Genomic DNA, 12675 nt, shown 5'->3' with positions numbered 1-12675 from the left:
AAATCACGATTGCAGTTAGAAACGCTTATTGTTTCATTTGTTATTTTTTTAACTCCGCCGCTGAAGTTGCTTTGACCGGAAAAATGTACACAAAAGCAGAAACATAAAACATCCGAACATTTCTAAGACAATTCCTCGTTTAACCGTTAAGTAAAGTTCCAAAGTATTATTTCAGTTAGACACGCTTACATGTTTCGTCTGCTATTTTTTAAACTCCGGCGCCAATGTTGCTTTTCGCCGGAAAAAAAAACGTACACAAAAACAGAAACATAAAAAATCCGAACATTTGCGAGACAATTCCTCGTTTAACCGTGAATTTAAGGTTCAAATTATAATTTCAGTTAGAAACGCTTACTTGTTTCGTCTGCTATTTTTTAAATTCCGCCGCTGATGTTGCTTTTGACCGGAAAAATGCACACAAAAGCAGAAACATAAAATACCCTAACATGCTTAAGACAATTCCTCGTTTCTAACTGAAATTATAATTTGAACCTTAACTTCACGATTTAACGAGTAATTGTCTTCCACATGTTCAGATTTTTTTATGTTTTTGTTTTTGTGTCCATTTTTTCCGGCCACCAGCCATATCAGCGGCGGAGTTTAAAAAATAGCAGGCGTTTCTAAGTAAAATTATAATATAACATTTAAATTCTCGGTTAAACGGGGAATTGTCTTTCACATGTTTGGATGTTTTATGTTTCTTGTTTTATGTATATTTTTTCTGTCCGTAGGCCACATCATCAGAGGAGTAAAAAAGATCAGACGAAAATAGTAATAGTTTCTAACTGAAATTATTATTATTATTATTATTATTATTATTATTATTATTATTATTATTGTTGTTGTTGTTGTTGTTTTTCTTATTATTATTGCTGATATTATTATTATTATTATTATTATTTTATTATTATCACTATTATTATTATTATCACCATCATTATTATTATTATTATAACAAAATACTTTATTTGTTATTACTATTATTACTAATATTATTAATAGTAGTAACAGTGGCGGTGATGGTAGTAATGGTGCTATGTTTTTACTATTACTGTAGCTGTAATGGTAGTAATGGTGGTATGTTTGTACTATTACTGTAGCTGTAATAGTAGGTGTTTTTTTTGCTGGCATTGCTATTGTTGTTTTTCCTGTTAATTTTATTGTAACTGATATTAGTGTTGCCATTATCATTGTAGATTATATTTCTATTGTTATTGGTGTTGGTAATGGGAATAGTAGTGGTGATGGAGGAAAAAGGTCGGGAGGGGGATCTTTGACCTTGGTGGGGAACTCTCCTAGAGATAATGTCTCGATAAAACTATCGTCGGTGGTGTAACCTAAACTTCACTAACTCCATTTATGAGAGAATGTCAAATCAAAATATTGAAAATAACGACGTGAATGAGGCTGAAACATCTTGCGAAATCTCATCTCCGGTAGGTGTCTCACTGGTCAACAGGGTGGGTCCTCCCGTCATCATACAACTGTTCGAAATTCTGAGGATTTGGCTGGATATAAGGGGAGTGGGAATTGCAACAGAGGGTACAAAGTCACGAAGGTAGTTGAAACAGGAAATGTAAAAAAAACATAGGCGGATGAGGAAAGAAGAGTAGTGTGGTAAGAAGTTGAAGTACCAAATCTGGTGGATATAGTCGAAAAGTGAGGAAGAATGGTCATCGATACGAGGAGCTAGAGTGTCGCGTGTTTGCTATCCCAGTTAAAACAAATTAAAAATAACAACATAGTTTGAGGGATTGCAAGAGAAAGATTGAATGGATGGTTAGAAATGAAATGAATAACGAAAGTAAAATTGATGAAACTGGCTCTGATGAAAGAACTGAGAGAGTGGAAGTGCAGAAGGGAAATGTAACCGATGATAGGAGGCGAGCAACTGAGGAGGAATTGAACCATATAGTTAGGGGAAGTGATGAGAAAGAGTTTAAAGGATCTAAGGTAGATTAGATCATTGACTCTGAGTCAATGTAACCAGTGAAAGGAGCAGATGTTTGGAGAAGTGGTGATGAATTTCGAACTTTGACTCCTCTAGAAAAAGAAGTACTTCAGAAGTTAAGAGAGCTCCTTCTTAGAGACGATCTCATAGAGCTTTAAAGTATGAAGAGTAGTGATAGGCGGAAGGTGAAAAACGAGGTAAAAGTAGGTCAAGGATTAATTCATAATAACATATCGATTACGGAACTTAGCAGGCGTCTGTATGCAGCGTCATATGTTATTGCGAATCGTCTTGACTGATTACAGAAGAAAAAGAGAGAAATGAAAAATAGAAGGCCACACTAGCTTCAAGAAAGTATTAAACGGCGGCGGGAAGATATTGGTAGAATGGAAGAAATAAGAAAAGGAGTTACACTTGGACAGAAAGGCAAGGATGAACTTGAAAGGAGGTATAGATTGCTGGAAATGGGAACGATGATTGTTCTAACAATGTTGAAACATAGGGTCCATACTGATTGTATTAACATTAGAAACTTTGTTGGAAAAAGTGTTCCATTTACGCAGAACAACCTTTTCCGGAACAATCAGTTTCAGCTGTATAAAGAATTAAATTGTAGTAAACAGGCGGGAAATAACAACATTCCAAATGCAAAGGATGCAAGGAATTTCTGGAGTGGGATTCGGTCTTTCGAAGGGCAATATAAGAAAGCTAGTTGGGAGAGATCAGAGAAAGTCTATCAGAAATGCAGCAGATGAAGAACGTTGAGATAAGCATCGATGACGTTAAAGCTGGCATACGAAGGATCACCTGGTCCAGATGGAGTGATGGGCTTCTGGCTTAAACAGTGCTTATTCCTTTATCCACCTATATCTGCTGCCCTGCAAAGTGTTGGAGAGTCAGGAGATGTCCCTGATTGGCTTGTGAAGGGACGAACAACAGTTATTAGGAAAGATCCTGCAAAAGGAACAGATGCCAATAATTATAGACCTATTACATGTCTGCCATTGATGTGGAAACTGCTAACTGGAATAATTATGAACATCCTGAGAGTAATTGTGTTTTTTTCTGATGAACTAAAGTGGTGCCGGAAAGGGTCGTAAGATACTAAAGAGCAACTACTAATTGATAAAGCAATAATGCAGGATGCGAAGAAGAAGAAGAAGAAGAAGAAGAAGAAGAAGTAAAATATGAGCGTAGCATGCATCGATTATAGAAAGGCTTAATACATGGTTCCTCATTCATGGATACGTGAAAAACTATTGATGATGAACTTTGCTGAGAATGTGGTAGGGCTTTTGGAGACAAGTATGGTTCAATGAAAAACGGTGCTTACAGAAAACAGAGAGGAGATGGGGCAGGTTGGCATTAAACGTGGGATATTTCAAGGAGATTCGTTATCGCTACTTCTTTTTGTAATGATAATGATGCCACTGAGCATCCTCTTGAAGAGAGAAAAACTGGGGTATAACTTTGGATCTGGTGACAGACGCCTCAACTGGACAGACTGTTAGAACTTGTGGGGACATATTCAGAAGGCATTGGGATGGAGTAAATGTGCGGTGCTGGTGATGAAAAGAGGAGTAAAGTTTCATTCGACTGGAATAGTGCTGCCAAATGGAGAAATCATGAACGAAATAGAAGATGCAAGGTATAAGTATTTGGGAGTGCTGGGTGGTGTAGGCATCATGAAATGAGAAATGAAAGAAAAAGTCAGGAAGGAGTATCTTAGAATAGGTAAACTAATTGCAAAATCGAAACTGTATGGAGGACATCTAATGAAAGCAGTAAATGCATGGACAGTCAGTGTTTTGAGATACAGTGTGGGAATTTTAAGATTGGTCTGACAAGGATTTGCATGCCATGGATATCAAAACAATAAAAGTTTTAGCAATGTTTGGTATATTTCATATTTGAAGTAGCGTAGCAAGGCTGTATCAAAAGAGGACAGATGGTGGGAGAGGATTAAAAAGTGTAAAAGATTGTGTTAGAACCGAGGAGATGTCGTTGAAGTAGGATGTGGTTAGAAGTGAGGAGTGGGTGCTTAAGGTTTTGGCCAATGAAGTGGAGGTATGTGAGACCATGGCTGATTATGTGAAACGTATGGATATAGAAAGGGTAGAGGAGCTGGCTAGGAAGAAAATGCACGGAAAGTTCTTCCAGGATATAACAGAAGTGGCTGATTAAAGATCATGGACATAGCTTAGAGCTGGGAACTGGCTAAGTGTACTGAAGTTTTTGTTTGTGCAGCACAAGAGCAGGAATTAGGAACACGATTGTTCAAAAAGTGGTTCTAGGAGAGAAAATTGCTGCCGAATGCCGGATTTGTGGTAAGACCTCAGAGTCAATTGAGCACCTTGCAGCAGGGTGTAATGGACTGGCCCAGAGAGAGTACCACAAAGGCACGATCGTATGAGACTCCGGATATATTGCGTAAGAGGGTTGGGGTGAAGTGTGCTGGAAAATGGTTTGAGGAGGTGCCTTATGAAGTGAAACCAGTGAGGATGGCAAGGTAGAGAGATGGTGGGACAAAAGTGTCATAACGACCAAGCAATTGGAATATGATAGTCCGAATTTGGTCGTCATTGACAAAAAACTGGCAGATTGTGGACTTCTCAGTATCCTGGGACAGGAATGTGAGAGAGAATCAGAATGAGAGGTTGAGCAATTATACTCCATTGGCCTTGGAAATAAGGCGTATACACGGATTTTAAACACAAATAATCCCAGTTGTAGTTGGTAAACTAGGAGTAGTATAAGGTCGTCTGGAAGGACAATTGAAAAAATTACAAATCCCCTATTTTTGAGGCGACCTTCAAACCTCTGCAATTATAGGTACCACCAACAACCTTAGGAAAACCCTTTATCTTTGAGCTGCTCCTGGTTTGAAACCGGGATTAGGGGACATCTTCTAGAAATGAATCCAACCCCTTTCCAGAGAGACGTTTATAAACGAAATCCGAATTATTATTATTATTATTATTATTATTATTATTATTATTATTATTATTATTATTATTATTATTCACAAGGACGTCTTGCACATGTCGTTAGTAAAGATTAAACTTTTCTTTTCACAATAAAATATTTAGATTGCAGAAAATCCCGCTGGACCACCGTAGATTTACAACACCAGGTGCCAAATATAAATCAATTATAGCTAATCTATTATCCATTATGTTATGTAACTTTAGAACGCCTTTACGATACATTTGTTAGTTACAATAAAATCCTAGTTTACATCCTTGGAGAACTCTCAGCACGACCCCCAACATCTATAAAGGACGTAATTCATATTTTCCACTCTATTTCTAAAGTCCTCTAACCACATCAAATCGACAACCGGAAGAAGTACATACAGTATTACTATGTTTGCCGTTCTGACTTTGATTAAAAACGTATGCAGATACCATTCACTTTCCGTTCCGCATTTCTAAAATAACAATTCCTCCTTTCTAATATTTTTAATTTCCAATTTGCTGAGACATATCAAAAATATTTTTCTATAAAAAACACGCTTAAGAAACCTAAAATTGGCTGCTTAATTAATCCAGACACAGCTATATGAAACGTTCATGACATTTCATCGTGTTTTCTTTTACACGTGTCTGAACTGCGATGTTTCTTTCTACTTAATTCCATCACGGGTCATTCAACTTTTAAATATTATTGATTTCTTTATACAGCAAAAAACCGTTCTACACCTATCCCCCCAGAAACAAAATTACATATGAAAAAGCGTTACTGCTTTTAAACGTTAATTGCGTTTTTCACTCTACCTAATACGCTTTTTGAGCGGCGATGCCCTCCCCCGACAAAGAGAAAAATAAAATTTAAAAAGGCAAGGCTGTTGTTGTTTAAACTTTCATTGCGTTTCCCAGTGTTTATCTTCTACGCTAAATAGAATGTTCCTTAAAATTGGGTAATTATGGCTATTAGATACCTAAAACTTATTGGTACTTATGCACTTCTGTTATCGTGACGAAATTAATAATGTTATTATTTAGACAGCAATTCTTAACATGGATAGAGAAGTGTGTTTTATGTACGTGAATTGAATTTTTAAAAAATAGATATCGTAAAACTTGATTTTGAAAATACTATATTTTAAATATAGCCTGATGATAATCACGAAATTATTTTACTGAAAATACAGTTTAGGTATTAATTTTCCTGTTCGTGCACGTAATAATTGGATTAAACACATGGATATCGTAAAACTTGATTTTGAATATACTATTTTTTAATATATCGTGGTGGTAATATACGTGCGTAAGCAAAAATAATTTTACAGAAAATATAGTTGCGGTATTAATTATTCGGTACTTGCAACTAACAATTTAATTTTAAAAAATGGATATCGTTATACTTGAAATTGAAAATACTATTTTCAAATGTAGACTGGTTGTGATATACGTGCTTAACCAGGAAATGATTTCAAGGAAAATACAATTGGGAAATTACTTTTTTCTGTACTTGTACCCAACAATTTTATTTTTAAAAATGATATCATAATATTTGATTTTGAGCATATCATTTGTATAACCACAGTTGTAAGCATGAAATGTTTTTACATAAAATACAGTTGGGAAACTAATCTTTCTGTACTTGTGCGTAACAACTTAATTGAACTTCATTTGGAAAACACTATTTTCTTAAACCTAGCGAAGTTTATTTACAATTTGGCATAGTCAGGTCTCTTGGTTCCATTAGGATTCAAAAATAAGCCCGAATATATTTTACAGAAAATACAGTTGGAATATTATATTTTCTGTAATCGCACATAAAAGTTTAATTTTAAAAAAGGATATTGCAAAAATACTTTTGAAAATAATAAAATACTGTTTCTTTTTAAATATAGCGTGTTGGTAATATATTGATGGCTTATTTAGAATGAATGTGTTTGTGTAATTTAAACACTTATGATTAAAATTCAATATGTTGTTTTTATTTTTAAAAATATGTCACAAAGCAAAATAAATGCAAGCACCATATTCTTTTGTTGGCTCATAGTATTTGCGCCTAACAATTCTGACAGCGATTATCAAAGTTACATTACTGGCAAATTGTCTGACAACCCCACCCCCACTCACTAACTGGGGTATCTATCACGAATGTTGTTCTTAACATACGGAGGTCACGGGTGTCCATTTAGAAAGTGGTTCTAAACATGAGAAGGTTGAGGTGTCTTTTCCGAAAGCAGTCATTAGCATGAAAAGCTTGGAGGTAGAACAATAGCATCATCATCATCATCATCATCATCATCATCATCATCATCATCATCATCATCATCATCATCAACAACAACAACAACAACATCCATATTTATTTTTTTTAACACGGGGTCGGGGCATGTTTCAATCGGGCAACGCCAGTTAACGGGTTCTACCAGTCGTGATTATGATTAATATAAACCGGTGCTGTTCTATGGCGTCTGATTGACAATAATCTGTGCACATTTCCTGTTCTCTCCAACTTTTGCGATAACATTTGCAATCGAATTGCAGCTTTTTTAACGTCTTCTCGCTGGCAATAATCAGTGGCTTTTACTGGAATCTATGTGGTATCAAAACTCAATGCGTCAGTTATTTTTGGCCGAAATTAGTAGAGGCCACGCCAGTATGTTTCCTTCGCAGTCTTTCTATCCTCCTTGACAATTTATACCTATTTTCTGAGGCACCAGTCGATTCTGACAATTCACTGTTTACATTCGACGTATTTTATTTACAATTTGGCATTTGCAGGTCTCTTGATTTCATTGGGGTTCAAATAATTTTTTCGTTTGATTTTCATTACAGTTTTTGCATGAGTTCCATTAGCGTTACTAGCTTATATAAATTAGTGTCCACATTCCAGTGTTTTCTTTAAGATTTTAACTGTTTTAAGCATTACGCATGTTGTATAGTCCTAATTATATTGATTCTTTTCATATTCCATATTCCTTTTAGTTCTCTTGCAAGTTCCTCGAATTTATTTCGATTGTCTTTGCTTGAATGAGTTGATCTCTTTTTACATACATTCCTAAAAGTTTTTTTTAAATATTTGTTCCTCTGGTTTAGGCTTTTACCATTTAATTGAAGTGCGGTCGTCTGCAGACCTTTCTTTGCTCTTCCTTTCCCACTCAGTTGTACCTGCTTTCATATTTTTTTATGATCTAGTCTGCGTGTATGTTGTTTACTGTTTAATTTCTTTGCTCGCATTTACAGTTTTTTTTCTATTTTACAAACAATGTAATTAGTTCTAATCGTTTGTTCTGCGTAACTGTCAGTTGAGATTCTGTTTCGCTTTTCCCGTAGCCTTTTTTTACCCACGTTTCGGTGTTTTTTTAATCTTCTCGCAAGACATTGTAATCAATCGTCTGTGTAGATATTTATCTTCGCACTTTTTTGTCTTTTTTATGGTTTCATCATTTCTTACATTGGTATTCTTGACGGTGACACTTGCTGTCGTGATGTAAGCTTTACGCATTTTTTCTATTTTTTAGTACTTTCGATATAGTTATTTTACACTTACCATGTTATATTAAAGTAGTTTTTTTCTAAGTCATTTCTTCTGGTAATTTTTTTACAGATATATCGTCTCAGATTTTTACGAATCTTTCATGTAGAAATTTGAATCCTACTCAAGTACACGCATTCTATCGTGACCTGTCATTCTCCAGTTGCCATTTTTCGAAAGGTGATCTTGAGGGTTTCTTTATTAATTTCTATTTCTTTCCATCATATAATTTATTGGCGTTCATATTTCAGCCATTTGTTATTTCTCATGTGATCTTGAGGGAGTCCCGTATCTGGTCCCACAAATATTTGCTTCTGTCGAGTTGGGTTGTTATGTTCTTGTTATTCTTCCATCTGTGTTTTAATAAAAGCGCCTTTCATTGCTTTTATAGGCCGAGTTTATTTGTACCGAGTCGTCTGTGATTCTTGCTTCTGTTGCATGGTAATCAGTAGACATGTTCCATTACAATTTAATCAGTTTCCGATAGCGATGTGTTTAGTTGTAAAAGCATCCAATAATTAAGCTATTATCTGTTGTTGTTCATTTCTTTCTAAAAGTGTTTGCTTATGTGTTTTAGTTTTACTGCTCTGTGTTTGATCAGTATTGATTCAGTACCAGAAATATGAAAAGATACTGACATGTGCGATCTCTCAAATATTCTTGTTTCAAAAATTAAACGAGCAAAATTTTTTACAGAGTAAGCACCTGCGGATCATAACATTCAAATATTTCTTCTGAGTACCATGTTGTGCAATAGATATTCTGAACCCTTTTTTTATTGTGATGTGTGGCAACATTAAGCCCAGAATTTGTATTTATTCGTCGTCCTATAATAGGTAGTTGTCTTTTCTAAATAGCATACCAATATGTCTCGATAAATTTTTAAAACTATTTTAACATTGGTCTCCCCACAAATGTATGTTTTAACGCAATAGTCCTACAATTTACCTGTGAATATATTTTAAATATGGCGAAATTATTGTAACAACTTGGAAAGCTAAAAATAAGTAAATATAATATAATTATAATTATTATAATTAATAATAATGATAATAATAATAATAACAATAATTATAATGATGATAATAATAATTATTATTATTAATATTGTTATAATAGCATTAATAAGTATTATTATTATTATTATTATTATTATTATTGTTGTTGTTGTATAAAACTGCTTACTATCAACGATTACTCAGTAATATCCAAGCAGATTTCCTGGTTTGTAAGCAAGGGCAGTTCACCGCAACTTTCGGAAATTTATAGCAATTACATAATTATAATAATAATGTTTCCCGTTAATTGCACGCGCATATAAGCATTTTTCGTCTCTACGTCTTTCAGTTCAATGCATAGTGTTCCTTTTAGATTATTTTTAGTATTATGTGTGGCTGGGTAGTTAATCGAGTATATAATACTTTCCATATTTGATTTTTTTACAGAAAATAATACGAGTTGTTGAAATAATGTACCGATTCCCATTATTATAATTATAACAATTAAACTCCTCGATAAATTCACATGATTTATGCAATATGATGTTTCCTTTCGTCACCGATACGGACACTTTAAATATTTTCCTTTTATTTTGTTTTTAAACAGTTTTCATAATATTTGTCATTGAAACCAATTTTTCTCTATCTTAACTTTTTTTCTAGTTAAATTTCAGTAGATTACAGCTCTGCTCCATATTATTTAGTAGTTGTTATTTTAAAACATTATATCTACTAAATGGATTATCAGTTTACTATGATAAAATTGTAGTATCTATTCTTATACTACACTGTATGATTTGTTACATGGATAAGTGAAGGCGAAATCCTTAAAAACACAGGCAATGTTTCCCAGAAAAGAATAGATCCTATGAAGGAGATGGATTTTCTTTACATAACTAACCGATTTTATTAGATACCTTTCTTGTCAGGGGGCATAGAGATAGAGAGTATTTTTTTAAAATAATGTAAAGAACGTGGTCGGGTAAAGAGGCACTTACTAAACTACTGGATTTCGTAAGGCGCGACACGCATCCACACAGGCACACCCTCTTTATATATATATATATATATATATATATATATATATATATATATATATATATATATATATATATATATATATACAATTATAGATGTATATATATATATATAAATGTTGGTGAAAAACCCAGAAGGTTTGAAGGAATGAGAGAAAAAAGGATTGACTTACTTGCTTTCAATATAACTCGCATTCCCATTGGACTAATATCCATAGTTAATGAAACCATGTATTCCTTTGTAAGACTAAAAAAAATAAACGTTTTATATTTTGGAATTTTCAAAATAGATTGCATCATTTAAAGAAAGAATAAGACAACACAAATTCTGGAAATATTTACGTTTAAAAATGTAATATATATAAAAGGCGAATGAACTCTTTTTCTGGGTCAACGGCCAACTAGCACCGTGTATATTTGTGTGTGTGTATATGTGTATTGGGGTAGAGAGGGCTCCCGTAAGTCGTGGTGAAGGCAACATTTCAAGGAGAAGCAAAACTCTAATTTAAAAAACCATAAAGCCGAAGGCCAGTATCCGCATTAAGCTGGTCTGCAGTTTAATTTGTTGCTAGCTATCTTGCTCTTGCTTGTTGCTTGATCTCAACATTTTTAACCGAGAGAGAGACTTAGCTGTCGCACAAAGCTAAGACTCTGTAACATCATATTTGTATAGATACTCCCTCAGACATTTGGAATCATGGATTTTAAATGTCTGAGGGAGTGGCACTCGTCTGACAAGACGTTGAAATCATCATATATATATATATATATATATATATATATAGGGTGACCCGAAAAAAAGCTAAATAGAGGTCATCTAGAACATATGCTGTAGAACGGAAAAAAAAAAGCCCAAAGACCCTAGTGTTTTGATGTGACGTTTTGAATATAATAAACACGTTATGACCAACGTTTCATTTCATTCGAACAAAGCACTAAGAAGCGGGGGCTAATTAGAGTTGGGCCCGTTTTTTTTGGGGGGGTCACCCTCTCTCTCTCTCTCTCTCTCTCTCTCTCTCTCCCTATATATATATATATGTATATATATATATATATATATATATATATATATATATATGCTGATATTTGGTAGGTGGTCAAATTAAGGCGAAAAGCGCAATGCGTATGAAAAGTATACACTGTACTAATTTTTTATTCGTGAACACTTATAAATGGAGGTGATTTCATACAAAAACAACCGATGTTGTGAGAAGCAATAAATAGTTTTTACCTGTTAGATTTACAGCTATTTCATAAATTCTTAATGCAGACTAAGATTGTATATATATATATATATATATATATATATATATATACATATATATACACACCCGCACACACGTACACACACATACACACACACACACACACACATATATATATATATAAAAGTGTCGTAATTTATTGTCGTGATTGTACTAGTTCGTACCGCACTTTGCCCCTCATATATTTGCCGTCAATTTGAAATCGACGAATACATCTCCTCACTAAGCTTTCTTAAACGGCATCTGTCTCATACTCATATACGCCTGTGAATATTTATGGGTTTAATTTTTCTGCTTGGTGGAATTCAATTGAAAATCTCATTTTCTTACACACGTCAATGACAAGTGTTAGTTTTTTGGAGCCTCATATCATCAACATGCACAACAAGCAATAAACCATTTCAGAACTTGAATGCATAATTTTAGCCATAAGTACAATGCAATTTATTATACTTTCTTTGGTATTATCCATTCGGACAGTAACAAAAAGAAGTAACAGTCATTACTTTTGAGAATTCCCTCGTATATATATATATATATATATATATATATATATATATATATATATATATATATATATATATATATATATATAGTTATATATATTATTAACGCTAACTTTCGCGCTTTTTGTCTGGGTCAATTTGACCATGATTTTCAAATTTCAACTTTCACCGCTTTTCGGGTTTTTTTGTTGTTTGTTTTTTTTTTTTTTAAACTTTAATTTACTTGATTCGTCCAGCCTTGACAAACGTGTTTTAAATATTCTCTCTAGTGCCTTTTCTTTTAATGATTTGTAATGCATTCTATTTGCGATTTTTTCCAAGGAACTCTGCCTTTTGGATCATTTTTGACCATTTGGAATTTACCCATTGGATTGGAAATTTTTAATTCGACCGTTTTGGATTTTACAATTCTTGGATTTTTTT

At 33.7% G+C, this 12675-nt stretch overlaps 1 protein-coding gene across 2 annotated transcripts in view; it reads right to left on the bottom strand.

Moving 5' to 3' along the window:
- LOC145276826 (bactericidal permeability-increasing protein-like) overlaps positions 1-12675 on the bottom strand; it is a 139287-nt gene that overhangs the window by 79239 nt on the left and 47373 nt on the right. For both annotated transcript variants that reach the window (XR_013868036.1, XM_080128176.1), the window contains exon 4: positions 10655-10728. Coding sequence is in view for 1 of the 2 variants with exons in the window: in XM_080128176.1 (XP_079984302.1) it covers positions 10655-10728 (74 nt within the window). In the remaining variant the exon portion in view is untranslated. The remainder of the gene's footprint in view (positions 1-10654; positions 10729-12675) is intronic.

Source organism: Euprymna scolopes, chromosome 5 (assembly GCF_053919585.1).
Source record: "Euprymna scolopes isolate OS-2025 chromosome 5, ASM5391958v1, whole genome shotgun sequence".
NCBI lineage: Eukaryota > Metazoa > Mollusca > Cephalopoda > Sepiida > Sepiolidae > Euprymna > Euprymna scolopes.
Note: the sequence above shows the minus strand (reverse complement) of the source record. Positions and strands in the feature narration are given on the sequence as shown.